This window comes from Rousettus aegyptiacus, unplaced genomic scaffold, assembly GCF_014176215.1.
Source record: "Rousettus aegyptiacus isolate mRouAeg1 unplaced genomic scaffold, mRouAeg1.p scaffold_m13_p_8, whole genome shotgun sequence".
NCBI classification, from domain to species: domain Eukaryota; kingdom Metazoa; phylum Chordata; class Mammalia; order Chiroptera; family Pteropodidae; genus Rousettus; species Rousettus aegyptiacus.
This window is the reverse complement of record NW_023416311.1, coordinates 93,509,380-93,527,855: the sequence shown is the minus strand read 5'-3', so window position 1 is coordinate 93,527,855 and position 18,476 is coordinate 93,509,380. Positions and strand designations below refer to the sequence as shown.

The 18,476-nt window shown below is 40.8% G+C and overlaps 1 protein-coding gene across 4 annotated transcripts in view; it reads right to left on the bottom strand.

Moving 5' to 3' along the window:
* Nucleotides 1-1,343: 1,343 nt before the first annotated feature.
* ADAMTS12 (ADAM metallopeptidase with thrombospondin type 1 motif 12) overlaps nt 1,344-18,476 on the bottom strand; it is a 258,947-nt gene continuing 241,814 nt past the window's right edge. For all 4 annotated transcript variants that reach the window (XM_036226114.1, XM_016121979.2, XM_036226115.1 and 1 more), the window contains one exon: nt 1,344-5,289. In XM_036226114.1, the coding sequence (XP_036082007.1) occupies nt 5,108-5,289 (182 nt within the window). In that variant the 3' untranslated portion in view covers nt 1,344-5,107. The remainder of the gene's footprint in view (nt 5,290-18,476) is intronic.

The window sequence follows — 18,476 nt, the reverse complement described above, 5'->3', positions numbered from 1 at the left end:
CAAGACGGCACCATTTGTAAAGCTGTTATTTTGATCTGGCTGATTCTATTTGGTTAGAAACCTCAATTGGAGGAGGATGTTTATTCCAATCCTCTAACATGTTACTTTTCTATTTTGCTTGCTTTGGGTTTATTGCCCCTGGCTCTAGGGTTGGGACACCTGGTATTCCAGGGGCTGGTCCAAGACTCTTGGAGTGATCTTTTCTCCCCTCCAGTATTAAGTTGCTTTTATCGAGCTGGTGTGCTTTTTTGCATCCTGACATATTATTCTCTTCTTCGAAGTTTTCTGATGGACCTCATCAGTCCATTTTTGAGGTCTGAATTTTAAAGAGTAAGCTCAGTTTCACCCTACCCAGGAACCCTGGTACTCGTTCCAAGGTGGTAACTGTTCCAGTGCAGAGTTTTTCGCCTTCAGAACTATTGGCATTTTGAACTAGAGACTTCTTTGTTGGCGGGAGGAGCTGTCCTGAGAATGTTAGCAGCCTCCTCGGCTTCTCCTACTAGATGTCAGTAGCCACCTGCCTCCCCCGCAGGTTGGGAAAACCAAAAACGTCTGCAGACATTGTCACATACCCTTGATTAAGAACTATTCTATAGGAAAATGAACGAAGTGAAGGATTTGCAGAGAAGTGCCTCAGTCTTTCAGGCAGGGTCAGTGTAGGCTTCTCAGGGGGAGCAGCATTTGAGCTGAGCTTTGTAGGATGTTACCTGGCGGTCACAGAAGAGTTTTTAAAGCAAAAATGTGAGGTGTTCATGGCCTCCTGTGATGTCTTCTTGACTGAAAGCAGATTCCTACTACCCCGCGTGCCCTCGCACGTTTTAGGAACCGCCAGCAGATGCCGGGCTCCTCCCTGTCTCCTCATTCCACATGAGTGGGTTCCATGACCATACATCCAAACTCTACCTTTGCTGGTTGCACATACTATGCTGTGAGGCATCTTTAAAAAGGCAGATTTCCAAAGCAAATTCCTCTAGATGGGGGTTACTTTCTCTTCAGCATCACATCTACACTTTGGATAAGGTGAAGGAGTAGGTTATGCCGCAAGTTATAAGTCTGATACACTAGATCTAGTATTGTGGGGAATTTTAGGCAACATTTCAGATTGTCATATGATAGACTGTCAGTTGTTGCATAATCATTTATGAGAAGAGACCTAAGTTCTACCTCACCTGGGATATGACTCATTGACATACTGATTTAGGGGTGGAATAGGAGGGAATCTGCAAGGCTTGTGGGAGGAAGAAATTGACAGCATCCTCCTCCAGGTTGCTAAACTCCAGAGAACGACTGGTGGGGGGTGGGAGTCTCACAGCAGGGGTAAATGAATCACATGGAAACATCAATGAGTTTGCCCATTTATTGATGCCATACAATGGCGGGCTATGATTACAGTCTGCTTTTAAATATTGGGGTACCCAGTGGGGTACTCCTTGAGGCTGGGCCTGGCAAAGCAGCAGAGATGCAGGGAGGGTAATGGGTTGGGCCATATACATCATACAACCACTTTGGAGAACAATAATAGGCAGAATTGTGCTTCCCCAACCATGTTTTTTTAGTGGTATAACTTAAAATAATACTAACGATATTAGAATTAGCAATACAAAAACCAGGAATAGCATCAAATATGTTAGCTAAGTTGTAGCACCAGACAGTTCATGTTATGTGGTCTCTTGAAAGTGACTCTCCGTGCACTGCATGCGAGACACAGTCCCAGGACTTCGTCTTCACGTCAGAAGTGAGAATTCTAACTGAGACCTGCGATCTCTGGGGTGGCAATGTATGGCTTTGGAGGATTTTAGCCAATTGGGATATTATGATCTGAAACAATCTAAATCTCTCACATTACTTCAGAAACTTTAGTTATCAAAAACGTTCACGAAATATCTGAAAGCATCACATTGGGATGACTCCACCAAGGAGAGACTTGGGTGTCAGGAGATTGGACGGAGGTATGCTCTTGTCTAAGAAAACCCATCATAAAACAAGTCAGTCCTACGAAGAGGCAGTGGTTTGTGTCATGAAATGATTTCCTGTTTTAGAAAAGGATTCACTACTCTCTTGAAATATTGTTTTCTCGCAGTGTTGAATTACGTTGCAGTGTTCAAGAATTAACTCAACTTTCCAGAAAAGAGATAACTCTACCACTGTGAAAGTCAATGTAAACCAAACTGAGTTTGAGAACCTTAGTGTATTTGAGCACCAGGCCCTGTGGCGGCCCTCTCTGGTTCATGATAGACATGTATCCAGTGTCTCATTACACTTCTCATTTGCTTGTTCAAGTTGGGAAGGAAGGACGGACATAGATGGAATAAACCAACAATGCTGCTTCATGTTGGCCCCTGTGAGCACCAAAGAAACGGCAAAGACACCATCTGTGTTCCTGCCTTCAGAGTCTGCCTGTTAATATGACCCTCCTCTCTTATTACAAGCATCAGGTCCTGTCAAAACCCTGATGAACCAAAGCTGAGTGATCGTCAAGGTGATGACTATATCAGACAACTCCAATAGCAAGTGCTCTCTTTATCCTGGGGTCCAGACTGAAAGATGCCACACACCTGTCTCACAGAACAGCCTCAATACAGGAAGTGCATGTTCATGACGCATGAACAGGGGCCAATCTTCTGCTTTCGAGAAACCGGAGAAAGGCCTAGAATGGAGCCTTACATTTCTACCATGTTTGCCACGTGGGTCATAAATAACATTTTTGTATTTTAGGAAATCCTGCCTAGTTTGAGGTCAGTAGGAAGCCGAGTTTGTTCCTGAGTTTTTCGGACTGGTCCTATCAGGTCTCTGATGAACTGTATAACCCTATGATAGTACAGTACAGATTAAATCAATCCGGTTTACTAAATTAATCTCCTCGAAAGCCTACACTATACTTTAAGGACAGTCTTTGTGAATTGCAGCATTAGAAAAAAATCAGGTTCTCCTCCACTTGTGTCACTAACAATTTAAGCATCTTCTCTCTAAAACTATTATTTCACCAGAGATTGTACTGGCCAGCAATGTTTATATTTGAAGACAGAGAATACAAGACCGTAATTATTATCTAGAAATAAATTCTCTGGCTTTAGGTAAACTTTCCTCCCATATCCGGTCGATCTTAAATTTCATTCCAACCCCAGTGTTTTACGTTCCACAGAAATTTATCAGAATAGTATACATTGATGGCTTGAAAAAATAAAAAGCAAATAATATAAAAATTTTAAGCTTCTGGTATCCAAGCAGAACTGGCATTGGCCAGCAACACCATTACACATTTAACAGAAGATATATAAGGACTTGCCCATTTGTACCTCTACGTATACGTTTATATTAGTCTGCCGCCACCTAATAGATGTTAGCACCATTTTTCAATAGCACCATTCTGCTGAAAGGATAGATAATTCAAGGGAGATACGGGACACTGTGCTCCATGGTGAATATTAACTGCACCTGCGCTTGAATCTGAACATATGCCACCCCATTAACGAAGGCCACACCCCTCCCTTTGCCTCTGTCAAGAGCTGATTCTGAGGGTTTCTTCCCGTTGGAGCTCCACCCCCCACCCCGCTCATCCAGTTCATGTAAATGCCTAACCTTAGAAACCAGGAAATTTGCCTTGAATTTGAGACCACTGCCTGTTGTGGCTCCTGATGGGTGGTGGGAAGAATTAGAACGAGACTTTTATTTCCATTTTCTGGACTCCCCCTGCCCGGCCTGTTCCCCGCAGGTAAAAGACCCTCAAAAGTAACTACTAGGTGCACTTTACATAGGCTATCTTTACCCCACCTCTGAGAATTTTTTTTTTTCCTCCAGGCTAGAAAGTTTTACTAAGTTCTTGTTCTTAAATTAAGTTACCTTGTTCTTTGGGATATTTCACTCAGGAACTCCATTTTCTAACCTGAGCTGATCGATGACTCAGGCAGGGACTATGCTAGACAGGGCAAGTCAGACAGGAAGACTCATTTGCTTTTTTGCAAAGGAATGGGAAGAATACAGGCCCACGTCCCCTTTCTTTTATAGTTGCCCCTTGAACAATGCAGGGGTTGGGGTGCCGAACCCCATGCAGTTGAAAATCTGCATTTAACTTTTGACTCCCCCAAATGTAAATTGCCCTATGGTATTAGTTCCAGAACCCCCGCCAACAGATACCAAAATGCGTGGATGCTCAAGTGCCCTGTATAAAATGTCGTAGATCAATGCATACAGCCAGCCCTCCACATCCACGGACTCCCAACTGTGGATGGAAAACAGGACAGGTATTAATGAAAACATCTGCGTGTAAGTGGGCCCATTTAGTTCAAACCTGTGTTGTTCAAGGGTCAACTGTACTAGCAAGAAATTGACTTATGTTCATTTGCTTTTTAAGAGTTCATGCAAATTATCCTTGGGTCAGAAGTGTCTTCTATGTAACTAACCTAAATCCCTTAGGTTTACTAAATCTTAGTTTCTGCCTGTTTCCTCTTATTCTCGTGTATCTAGGTGGGAGTCGGAAGAGCCCAAAGGTCCACTCACTCTACAAGGATTAGGGACAGACTGACAGATGTAGGCAGCACTTTCTCTTCTTCCCTAGTTGAAGACTGGGTGAAGAAAGTGGTCCTCTGTCTGAATGAATTAAAGGAATGTTTCTACAAGTTTGCCCATGACATTTTAAACAGCATCTGCCCTGAGCAGAGTGGCAGAGAGAGAGAGAGAGAGAGAGAAAAAGAATGATTCTCCTAAGGTCAATTAACAAGATTCTTTGTTTCCTGAATAAGTGTGGCTTTGTTTCCTGATACTTTTGAGGTAGTCTGGGAAAAATCTGGTCTCTTTGTTTTTCTCTTTGGGTAGTGGGGAGACATCATTTCATAGACTTGCCTAGTTTGGCACCTTCTAGACCCAGGAGATGCCTAATTCTCCAGGGTATCTCACCTGCCCATCAGGGAACAGCAAGTGTTACAGTCCCACGCCTCCTGTGAGGGACATTTTCTGGCCAATGAAACAGAGTGGATTTTGTTTTGTTATGACATGAAGTTGGACCTGAAATGCACAGAATAAAATCTCCATGAAGTGGTCCCTGGGGCTAGAACGAGTCACAGTCAGTAGGCTGCAGCAGTCTATGGTGGCAGGTGGCTTTCTCCTGGATTTAGAATGCTGTAGGGTTTTTGAGTGACTGTGGCTTTCTCAAAGGCCTTCGGGTGTGAACGACGTGTGTCTGGGAGCATGACATGCAGCACTGAGCGCGCACAGTGGGTACGGAACATTTCTTCATGGTTTTCAGTGTCTGGCAGAAACTGGCTGATAAGTTGTCCTTGGTGCAAAGCATATCTGTGGGAGGAGAAAAAAGTAAGGAAATACCGAAGATTATCCTTGTAAGTAACTGAGCACAACTTTTATTAACGGAAGACTTTATATGTTATATGGCTACCAAGAAAGGCTCCGTAACAGTCCATAATAATAAACTGAACATTTATTATGTATTGGTGCAAACTATTTGTGAAACTGAATTATCAGTTGTGATTCTTCACTCCCCTGCAGCAGTGTTAAACATTCCCACCCCTGCCGTGGCCACCGAGTGGGTTGTGGATACTTCCGTACTTCTCAACTTTGGGTTCGGCCCCAGGACTTGTGTTAGACAATGGGATGATAGTCGACATGATCCCTGTGGGGCCCTGGAATGTGCAGAGGATGAGACTGCTTTGATGAGCTTCTGCCGTCACCGGGGGAACAACCTGGCTCATGCAGCCACTGAACCAAGGAAGATAAGAGACTTAAGAAGTTGACCTAGACCCAACCTACAGCTAGCAGCCAAGGCCTGGCTAGATCAGCTGAACCTTAGCTGACTTGTAGATGCTGAACAAAAAGTATGTGATTATACTTTTAAAGCCCCGAGTGTAGAGGTGTTTTGATGTGCAATGTTGTTACTCAACAGCTGAATGCAATGTTTTACAAGCATCGCTTCATTTCATCTTCACGGCAGTACCGTCAGGTAAATGCAACTATTTTTGTTTTGTTTTGTCTTACAAGTGAGGAGCGTGAGGCCTCCAGAAGTTAAGAACTTGCATGGTATCCAGCTGGTAAGTGAGTGGCACCGCTAGATCTAGACATAGGCAGTACTGACCCCAGACGTCTTCCTTTTATCAGTCATACCCCTCGGAGTGCCACGCCATCACCCAGTTAGCCATGTAACCAGTGCGTCCTGAGCATCATTCAGCAGTGAGCAAAGTGTCACTGCTTCGGAAATGTCCCATGTAGATAATGGCAGCAGACACATACAAATAATCCCCATAATAAGTGCACAATTAGTTAGTTACCTGGGTTCTAATCCTCCCACCACACACGTGCTATGGGCAGGAGGGACTCAGACTGCACTGGCCCAGACACTCCCGATCTGGAATTCAATAAGGCCCACAGAACAGATCTTTCTTCTACAAAGTGAAATTATCTCAAACTTTGCTTGAGTATCTCTCAGAGCTCTGGTTGTCTGTCTTTCTCTTTTACAGAAAAGATTTGAATAGTCCTGAAGAAAAGCCTTTTCACAAATAGGCTACTGTCCTTTATAAAGAGAAATGTCAGTAAAAGTAGACTTTGAGATAATATCCTCGTCACGCGAAGCCTGTGACAGTATTTTTGCCTCTCTGCTTTTTCACCTTCAGGTCATAAAGGCAAAAATTGCTTTTTATCTCCTCAGAACACATTATCCCCTTGATGATGCCTTTTTTTTTTTTTAATGGCGAAATAAATGTCTTCTGTTATCTGTCAAATCCCATTTTGTGAGCAATAGGTAACATGTAATGCTCCTAGAATCCCAAGTCTCTTCCTTGCTCAGCCTCTTCTTCCCCAGGCCTCTTCTTCCACCTCTGGTGTGTTTCAGCCAAGTATTCTTACTGTGGAAAGGAATTGGAGCTCTTCGTCTCCCACGTCCCCACCACGGCAGCGGCATTCTCCAGGGGGCCTGGGCTGTGGGCCATGCGGACGGCTGTTCGGAATCAGGCGAGGATTCCTTCCAACGCTTCTGGCTTTGGAAAGGGCCCAGCAAGGAAGCCTGTGTGACAGGGCTGTTTTACTTTCTCAGCTAGCCTCTCTTGAAGCCTTTGTGGATGGTGGATGGAGAAGGTGCATCTGGGGCAGCTCTTTCACCCCTCCCCCTGCCCTTTTTTTTTTTTTTTTTGACCATGAGTATGTGCTGTGGGGCTACTTCCAGAGAAGTGGGAAAGCTCAGCTTACATCCCTTCTATCCACAAAGCTTCTTTTGGCCATGCTGGATCACACTGATCCTACCTACCCCAACCTCCAAAGGGGTATTATTCCTGTGTCGTTTGCTCAAACGTGGGCCTATGCTGTCTTGAACTGTCCTATGAATATGTGCAAACCTTTTCTGTGAAGGCCTACAGTGTGATCTCTCTCAAGGGTGTCCACCACTACAAAAGGGCCTCCTAGAGACTCCTAAAGTCCTTAAATTATATCCTCCGAATTTTGCGTCCCCCAAAGTTGAAGTCCTAAAATCACTGTAAATGTAAATATGACCTTGTTTGGAAATATTTCTTTTATTTATTTTGTCTTCAAAAAATATTTAATTGTAGTTGACATACGATATTATATTAATTCTAGATGCAGTGATTCAACATTTATATCCCTTACAAAATGATTACCACACTGAGTCCAGTAACCATCTGTCACCATATATTGTTATTATGACGGTATTAACTCTATTCCCTATGCTGTACACTACACCACACCCCTGTGACTTGTAACTGGCCATTTGCACTTCTTAACTCCCTTTCCCTTTTCTGTACCACTCCCTTCCCTGTGGCAACCATTGGTTTGTTCTCTGTATCTGAGTCTCTGTTTCATTTGGTTTGATCATTTGGATTGTTGTTTAGAGGCCCCATATACATAAAATCATATGGCATTTGTCTTTCTCTGTCCGACTTATTTCACTTAACATAATACTCTCTAGGTCTATCCAAGTGGCCACAACTGATAAATTTGCATTCTTTTTATGATTGAATAATACTTCATTGTATATATACCACATCTTATTTATTCAATCTTCTATTGATGGGCACAGGTTGCTTCCATACGTTGCCTATTGTAAATAATGCTGCAGTGAACATAGGGATGTATATATCTTTTCAAATTAGTGTTTTGGATTTCTTCAGTTAAATACCCAGAAGTGAAATTGCTGGGTCATAAGGTAGTTATATTTTTAATTATTTGAAGAATCTCTATACTGTTTTCTATAGTGGCTGCGCCAATTTGCAATCCCATAAACAGTGCACAAGCATTCCCTTTTCTCCACATCCTCACCAACATTTGTTTTTTGATTTATTTATGACAGCTCTTCTGACAGGTGTGAGGTGATATCTCACTGTGGTTGCAATTTGCACTTCTCTGATGATTAGTGACATTGAGCACATGTCTATTGGCTATCTGTATGTCTTCTTTGGATAATGTCTATTGAAGTCCTCGGCCTATTTTTTTTAAAGATCAGATTTTTTTTGGTATTAAGTTGTATGAGTTCTTTATATACTTTGGATATTAATCCCTTATTGGATGCATCATTGGAGAATATCTTCTCCCATTTGGTACGTTGTCTTTTTGTTCTATTGATGGTTTCCTTTGCTGTGGAAAAACTTCCTAGTTTGATGTCGTCCCATTTGTTTATCTTTTCCTTTGTTTCCCTTGCCTGAAGAGATACAGTGGGGAAAAATATTACTCAGAGCAATGTTAGAGAGTTTACTATGTTTTTTTCTAGTAGTTTCATGGATTTGGGTCTTACATTTAAGACTTTAATTCATTTTGGGTTTATTCTTGAATGGTATAAGAAAGTGGTCTAGTTTCATTGTTTTTGCATGTATCTGTCCAGTTTTCCCAATACTACTTATTAAAGCCTCATAACCAGTGTTTTGAACTCTTTATCTAGTTATCTTATTTCCATTTCATTAGGGTTTTGTTGTTTCATTTGGAACATATTTCTCCATCTCATTTTGGATGTCTCTCTGTGTTTGTTTTTATTAATCAGGTGAAGCAGCAATCTCTCTTGGTCTTGAAGAAATGGCCTTGTGTAGAAACTTTGTAAGCTTTGTAGATTGCATGTGCCAGGTGCCTCTGGCTGGCCAGCTGGACCTGTAGTGGGCAGGGGCATAGGGAGACTTAAGGGCATGCTGCACTGGTGCCATGTTGGCAAGCTGGTTGGAGCTAGAGCAGGTACCAGCTGTGGAAAGTCCTTGAGCCAGCTTCATCAGCGCCACTGTGGTGGTCCATCTGGGGCCGTAGCTGGGGCAGGTTGAGGCTGAGGGCAGTCTTGCGGGGCTGCCTTGGCAGAGTGGATGAAATTGTAGCTGAAGCAGGAGTGGTCTGCGGGAACTCCCAAGGAGAAGCCAAACCAGGATTGGAGCTGTGGCTAAAGTAGGTGTGAGCTGTGGGGAGTCCCATGGGCAAGCCTCACCGGGACCACCTTGGCAGGTTGTTTGGAGCTGCAGTTGGAGTTAGCTCTAGCTACGGTGAGTCCCGGGGTCAAGCCGAGCAAGGGCCATTTTGTTAGGTTGCTTGGAGCTGTAGCTGAAGTGAACGTGGTCTGTGGGAGGTCCTAGGGACCAGCCAAACTGGGGTGGGAGCTATACCCAGAGTGGGTGAGGACTGTGGAGTTCCAGGGGCAAGACACACTCGGGCTGCATTGGGAAACCAGCTGGACGCTATAGCTGAACAGGCCAGGAGGAGAATTGAGGGTGAGCTGTGCCAGGACCCAGAGCTGTGCGGGCCATGAGGAATCCTGGGGACACGCCAGGGAGCTGTCCATTGATGGACACTTAGGTGATTCTGGGGCTTGGTACACATTCTGATGGCCTTGGCTGGCTGGCTAGAGTGCCTGGTTTGTGCTCCTGCCCATGTGATCACGGTGGAGAGAGAAGGTAACAAATGATGCTCTTTGGAGCCTCGAGAGAATTCTTGCAGTTCCTCTCTCAACTGGCCAATGTTCTAGGATTTGTAAATGAATTTCCTTCCCATACAGTTTAGGTTTCCTTTAAACTACTGTTTTTTCGTAGTGCCCATGGGTGGGCTAGTCTGAGTGTGATCCCTCTATACTGCAGGTGAGTGCACTGTCTCTGTCTCTCATACCCATTTGTAAGTGGTCTCTCTCATTTGTTGTGCAGAAGCTATTCAGTCAGCCTTCAACTCTTCTTTGGGAGAATTGCTATCTGTAGTTACAAATTCCATTTGTTTGTGGGAGTAGGTGAGTTCAGAGTCTTCCTATGCTACCATCTTGGACTAGAAGCCTGAAAATATTTCTCTGCAGATGTATTATGATGTAAATTAAGGTGAGGTGATCCTGGAGAAGGTTGGTCCCTTAATCCAACATGAATGTGTCCTTATAAAAAGGGAAGAGACACATATAGAAGAGAAAGCCGCATAAAGACACACAGAAGAAAAAAGGCCACATGATGATGGAGGCAGATATTGGGGTTATGCAGCCGCAGTCTAAGGAAAGCCAAGGATTGCTGGCAATCACCAGAAGCTAAGAGGGAAGGCATAGTCCTGACAGGACCTTGATTTGAACTTCTAGCTTTCAGAACTGTGAGGGAATAAATTTTCGTTGTTTCAACTCATCTAGCTTATGGTAGTTTGTTATGGTGCCCATAGGAAATTGAGGCACCTTCTCCCCCATGACAATAACAACATAGATACAATGTATTAAGCACTTACTACATGCTAGGCAATGTGCTTGACACATATTATCTCATTTAATCCTCACAAAAATTCATTTGTAGACATATTCTTTTAAAAACTGAGGATTCCAGAGAAGCTTAGTAATGAGCCAACATCACATAGCTTGAAAGTAGAGGCGCTTGAATGTGAATGCTGCCTCAATGCCTCCCAAGCTCTGCCACTAAGAGAATGAATCTTTTGAACTAGTGATGGACGAGGAGGGGAACAGATGGACAGGTCTTCCCTGACCAGAGCATCTTTATTTGCTCAACACAGGGGTCCCACTTGTCAGGTTAGGTGAACACCTACATGACTAAAAGAGGCTCCACCCAACCTGGTGTCCTTGCCTGACCTTGGGAACCATGAGATCATGAGCTCTGCTTTCCACTGGTCCTCAGATCCCTGGGAACATGCTGGGTCCTGGGATCCTCCTTCCTGAGAGTAGGGGACTGGAGAGAAGAGTGGAGGACAGTGGTGGCCTGTACTGGGAGCCTGTGTGCCAGGCCTATGTTTAGCGGCTCATTTAGACAATGGACCTAACATCATGCTGAATTGAGTTCTTATTGTAAAATAATGAAGGCTTGTTGTGTTCATCAGCCAACTGGATCCCAGCCAAAGGACACACATTGCTTATAATTAGGGGTAACTTGGAGAGGAGGTCCCAATTTGTCTCTGCCTATTCAATAGAAACCATATTTGGAAATTTAAAGGGAGAGTTAGAAACATGTTTCTAAGATGTCAGCTGGGTCTTGGTTGAAAGGATATTTTGCCCACAAAGGAAAGTTGAAAAACAATTTTAATATTGTTGACAAATAGTTTCTGTATGACTTTGGGTTCCTTGAGGACAGGGACTGTGCTGTACTTATTTATGTATCCTCGGTTTTTAACACCTGCCTGAAATATATCTTGTGCTCAACAATATTTGCTGAATGAATGGAATCCTATTCCTCTGGAAGAATATTCTTCAATAGAAAGTTTGCTGACTCAAATGTTCATTTGTATCAACTTTGGGTCTAATATTGTCTCTATTGCTTTTCTTATTCCTTTTCTTTCCCTCTCTACCCCTCACTCCCCAAATTAAAAAACAAACAAAGAGAAAACCAAGAATAGTGTGCAGGAGGGTTTTTGCTTTTTTTTTTTTTTTTAAAAAAAATCACTATGAATGTAATGCCTAGAATATAACTGATACTCAGTAAAAATTTTTAAATTAATTTTTAATGTTTTTTTTCTTAGCCTAGGTACATGAAAAGGGTTTTCATAGTCCCTAATGTAAATGGTAGTTTTGATTTTGATTTTAAGTCATTAACAATTTAGATGGCACCCAACGGAAGTATAACAGCCTGGAGGAAATAAAAAAATCACATGAATTCATACCCAATCTTACAAGATAGACACAGAGGGTATGTTAATTGTGATGCCTGGACGGTTGACAAAAATCTGAGCACTGAATGACTCACTTTCACAGCATTTTAGAGGGTACAGTGGACAGGGTGTGTGGTTGGTGCTTTAAATCAAGAAATTTCTCACAGCTGCTCCTTCATGCTGTTTCTCTGTAAGCATGGCTCTGCCTTCAAGAGAAGCTGATGATTAACTTCTGTGCTCTGATAATTGTTAGCCAGTGGAATTCATTGTTATTTACGTTCACTGCTAGCCAACTGTTAGTCTCTATCTGAGATTTTAAGATAAAAAATACTGCATTATCCAGCAATAAGACAAAGACAATCTACCTATAATTTAGAAATAACTGATACTAGTAGGCATGTTCAACCTGTGTTGCTCCTTCAATTATACCAAAACCAACACAACTGCAGAAGGATTCTATAGCCTCAATATTTTATTTTAAATTAAATTTACTGAAGTGACATTGGTTAATTATATTATATAAGTTCCAGGGGTTTCCTTATAATATGACATCTGTTGTCCACCCAATATCTGAAGTCTATGTTCTTTTTGTCACCATTTAACCCCCTTGGCCCTCTTCATCATCCCTCTACCCCCCTTTACCTGATAATCATCATTCTGTTGTCTGTGTCTACAAGATTTTTGTTTTGTTTGTTCATTTGCTGCTTATTTGTCTTATATCCTACATTCGAGTGAAATCATATATTTCTTGTCTTTTTCTGTCTGACTTATTTCACTTAGCATAATCTTCCATCCGTGTTGTGTCAAATGGCAATATTTCAACTTTTAATGGCTGAACAGTATTCCATTGTGTGTGTGTGTGTGTGTGTGTGTGTGTGTGTGTATGTATATACACACACACACACACACACAATATATCCTTCTATCCAGTTATTTGTCAAAGGAAACTTAGGTTGTTTCCATGTCTTGGCTATTGTAAATAATGGTGAAATACACATAGGAGTATGTATATCTTTACAAATAAGTGTTTTCAATTTTTTTGGGTAGATACCCAGAAGAGGGATTTCTGGTCATATGGTAGGCTCTATTCTTAATTTTTTTGAGAAACCTTCATACTGTTTTCCATAGTGGCTGTACCAATTTACATTTCCCACCAGGTGTGTATGAGGGTTCTCTTTTCTCTACATTCTCTCCAACACTTGTTATTTCTTGTCTTACTGATAATAGCCATTTTAACAAATGTGAGGTGGTATGTCACTGTGGTTTTTATTTTCATTTTCCTTATAGCTAGTGATGTTGAGTGCATTTTCATATATCTGTTGGTCATCTGTATGTCTTCCTTAAATAAGTGTCTATTCAGGTCCTCTTCTCATTTTTTAATTGGATTGTTTTTTATTGTTGAGTTGTATGAGTTCTTTATATATTTTGAATATTAGCCCCTTTTTGGAAGTTCCATTTGCAAACATCTTCTTCCATTTGGTTGGTTGCCTTTTTGTCTGGTTTCTTTTGCTGCGCAGAAGCTTTTTAGTTTGATGTAGTCCCATTCATTGTTTTTGCTTTTACTTCCTGTGCCTTTTGGGTCAACTTCACAAAAACCCCTAGAGATCAAGTTCCATAAGTTTAGTGCCTATATTTTCTTCTATATATTTTATTGTTTCAGGTCTTACATTCAAGTCTTTAATACATTTAGAGTTAATTTTTCTGTATAGTGCTAGAAGTCTATTTTTACTCTTCTGCATTTAACTTTCCAGTTTTCGAAGCACCATTTATTGACTTTCCTTTTTCCACTGTGTGATTTTGGCTCCTTCATTGTTGGCCATATATGTGTGAGTTTATTTCTGGGTTCTCCATTTTGTTCCATTGGTTTGTATATGTTTTTCTGTCAATACTGTACTGTTTTGATTACTGTAGCTTTGTAGAATAGTTTGAAGTCAAGAAGAATGATACCTCTGGCTTTGTTCTTTTTTCTCAGGATTGTTCTGGCTATTCAGGGGCTTTTGTGGTGCCACACAAATTTGAGGGTTTTTTGTTCTATTTCTGTGAAAAAATGCCATTGGAATTCTGATAGGGATTTCAATAACTCTGTAGATTGCTTTGGGTAGTATGGACATTTTAACAATATTAATTCTACCAATCCATGAGCATGGAATATCTTTCCATTTCTTTGTGTCTTCTCCAATTTCTTTCAATAATGTCTTGTAGTTTTGAGTGTAGCAGTCCTTCGTCTTTAAGTATATTCCAAGTACATTTTATCTCTTATGTTGCAATTGTAAATGGGGTTGTTTTCGTCCTCAATCTGATATTTCTTTGTTAGTATATAGGAATACAACAATTTTTGTATATTGATTTTGTATCCTGCAATTTTACTGTATTTGTTTATTGTTTCTCTAGGTTTTTGTTTTGTTTTGTTTTGTTTTTCGGCAATGTCCTTGCTTCGTTATATCAGGGTAATAGTTTTGTGAGTTAATAAGTATTTCCTTCTCTTCATTTTTTTTTTGTGGGGGAAAAATTTGAGAAGGGTTGGTGTTAAACTTCTTTGCATGTTTTGAGTTCACCAGTAAAGCAATCTGGTTTTGGAATTTGTTTTTTGGAAGACTTTCGATTAGTGTTTCAATTTCCTTACTAGTGATCAGTCTATTGAGGTTTTCCAATTCTTCATGATTCAATCTAGAAAGGTTGTATATTTCTAAGAGTTTGTCCATTTCTTCTAGGTTATTGAGTCTGGTAGTGTATAGCCTTTCATACTATTCTTATATAATCTTTTGTGTTTCTGTGGTGTCTGTTGTAAGTTTAAGGGGAGAAACAATGGAGTCTTCTCACTGTGCCATGATGCTTGCACTACTTAGCCTCGACATTTTAAAACATGGTACCAAGAGTGTGATGAAATGGCATAAAAGGAAGAGGGTCTCAAATTGGCCCCTTCGTCTAACATAGTTTGCTTCTCAGACTTTAATGTGCATCTAAATCACCTGAGGATCTTGTTTAAATGTGGATTCTGATTCAGTAGGGCTGAGGTGAGGCCTGAGATCCTGTATTTCTAACAAACTCCCAGGTGATGTCAATGCAGCTAGTTCAGCGGTCCACACTGATGAGCAAGAGTCTAGAAAACTAAGTTAACAACATTTCTAAAAATGAGCTCTAGGTAGTGTTTCAAGTAAGGTCAATGATATCCACTCTCAATATAGGTTGCTCAGAAAGAAGTTGCACATGATAATCATATCCTCTAGCTCAAGCTTACCTCTGTAGTCCTATTGTTTCCTAATTCACCTTGAACTTTGCACTTGAGCTACACTAGTGTCCCATTACATCATCACCTTCCTGGTGATTGCAGAAACTGGAAGCTGCTCCTGGAACCTCTCACCCTCTCAGTGCACCATGCTCTGGATTTCCAACTCAGATCTCTCTCTCTCATGACTTCCATATTTTTTAGAAAATCAACCGCAAGACATTTCTACATAAATTATGCATAAGTCTCTTACAAACCTGTCTCAAATAGAACTCATTACTTTTCCACATTCCCAATCCCACTCCTGGGAATCCTCTCAGTGAATGGTAGCCTCATCTACTCAGATGCCCAAGCCAGAAATCTTGGCATTATTCTCTCCCTTCCCCAGGCACAATGTCCTATCAAGTCTCTTTTAAGCGGCTCCTGAACCATGGCAGTAGAAATGCAGATAAAAGTAGATTCATGACATGCACATTGTTTGGGGTACAACTGGTCTCCTAACTGGTCTTCCTTCTCCATCTTCAACATTGCAGCCAGCATGATGACTTCCTTATCTTTATGCCCCTGTTTGGAATACTTTAATGGCTGCCCTTTTCCCTAGGAATAAAGTCCAAACTCATCAACATGCTTTACAAGGTTCTTTATCCACTAGCTCAAACTTACCTCTCTAGCCCTATTGTTTCCTAATTCACCTTGAACTTTGTACTTGAGTTACACTTGTGTCCAACGACATTATCATCTTCGGGGTTATTGCAGAAACTGGAAGCTTTTCCTGGAACCTCTCATCTAACCTCTTTACTCGTCCTACACTTTCTCTGGAGTTCTTCCCTACTCTCTCCAGTTTACATCTGATGCTCTTCTCAAGTACTCTCATATCATCCTTACCTCCATTATCAGCATGCCACTGGTTTGTAGTTTTGTTCTTTGTTTGACATTATGTTTAGCAGACAGTAAGTGCCCAACAAATGCATGCTTTGTAAATAAACAACCCCTAGGGAAAATCTTCTCTAGATATTAACTCTAATGGTTGTCTCTGTTGAATGCCAGCCATCAGTATTTAGAAGGAGGCAAGGAGCAGATTAACAGACCACAGGATTCACGACCTCTCCTCTTTAAGGATCTTAAGGAAAAGACTACCATTGTGTATGACCAATATGGTACTTTCTCAAGAGCAGCATGACCCTTAGTTGATGCCTCATAGTCAATTCTTTATTTAGGGGCAGAGTAAAATCATCCTGATCCCCTAAATCCCAATTTCTGGACTACATCTATATGAGGCATTCTCTACTTTGTAACTGATATAAATAAACTATCGAAAATCCTTTCCCCCTCTGTGAAAACTTTATCTTTAGGTTTTTAATTTAATTTAGAAATCTCCATGTCAATGAAGCTCAAAGTATCAATATATTGGATATTAGAGTTCATTGTTGAATCCACTCATTTATGGATAAGGAAGCTAGCTATAGTCTGTCGAGATACAGTAACTCGTCCAAGGGAGGTAACTAAGTTGGTTTGTGATGGAGTCTTTTTCTTTTTAAGTGCACTTACTATGTACTATTTAAAGTTTTCACAACAACTTTGTAAGGCTTGTGTTATTATTCCCCTTATACCTCCAAAAAACTGAAGTTCAGAGAGTCAAATAACCTACCAAGGTTATGTAGTTAGAAAGTGGCTGCTATAGGATGCAAACCCATTGCTGAATCCAAAGGTGGATTCTTTCCACCTGTGAGGAAGTGCGGCATGTGAAGAGTGGGAAGGAGACCTGGCTTGGCATTATGGCTCTGACATCACCCCGCCATGTAATCATAAACTTTGTTACTTAACCTCTTCGGGCTGTAGTTTAATACACTTAAAATGACTAAGGAGACCATATGTCATTTCAATTGAGATACTTTTTGAAAGTGAATGTAAATGTAGCAGACAACAATGATGTTCTACCACTCAGATCTTCCTAAAGAGATCTGGACAAAAAATTAATTTTTTTGGTCCATTTTTATGTGTCACCCTCATATCCCACCCAAGTTCCAGTGTCCCTGTTCTTTAGACTCCAATACCCAAGTACTCCGCATTTTAACGTCATACACAATAATAAACTCAAAATGGATTAAAGACTTAAATGTAAGACCTGAAACCATAAAACTTCTGGAAGAAAACATAGGCAGGAAACTCTGATCTTGCTCTCCGTAATATTTTTTTCTGATAAAAGGAGACAAAAGATAAACAAATGGGACCACGTCAAACTAAAAAGTTTTTGCACAGCAAAGGAATCTATCAGTAAAACAAAAAGACAACCTATTGAATAGGAAAAGATATTTGCCTATGATATATATTTGACAAGGGGTTAAAATAAAAAACTTACAAAGTACTCACACAACTCAACATCAAAAAACAAACAATCCAATTAAAAATGGGCAGAAGATCTGAATAGGCATTTCTCCAAAAAGGACATACAGATGGCCACCAGACATATGAAAAGATGCTCAACATCACTAATTATCAGAGAAATGCAAATTGAAACCACAATGAGAAATCACATCATATTACCTGTCAGATTAGCAATGAGCAATAAATCGAAAAATAGCACATGTTGGTGAGGATGTGGAGAAAAGGGAATCCTTGTACACTGTTGGTGGGATTTGCAAACTGGTAAAGCCACTATGGAAAAGTTTGGAGGTTCCTCAAAAATTAAAAATTGAACTACTTTTTGACCCATCAATTGCATGGCTGGGTATTTAGCCAAAGAAAACCAAAACACTAATTCATAAAGATCTATGCATCCCTATGTTCACAGCAGTACTATTCACAATAGCCAAGAAAAAGCCCAAGTACCCATCAATAGACAACTAGATAAAGAAGTGACACATGTATACAATGGAATGTATTACTCAGCCATAAAAATAAAATAAAATCTTACCATTTGCGATGACATGAATGGACCTAGAGACTATTATGCTGAGTGAAATCAGTCAGACAGAGAAAGATAAACCCTATATGATTTCACTTAAATGTAGGAACAAAAGAAATGAACAAACTAGTGAAAAAAGACTCACTAATAAAGAGAACAAACTGGTGATTACCAGAGGAGAGGAGATTGGGCAGCTGAGTGAAAAAGGAGAAGGGATAAAAAAGTACAAATTAGGAGTTACAAAATAGTCGTGGGGACATAGAGTACAGCATAGGGAATATAGTCAACAAAATAGTCAGCATAGGGAATATA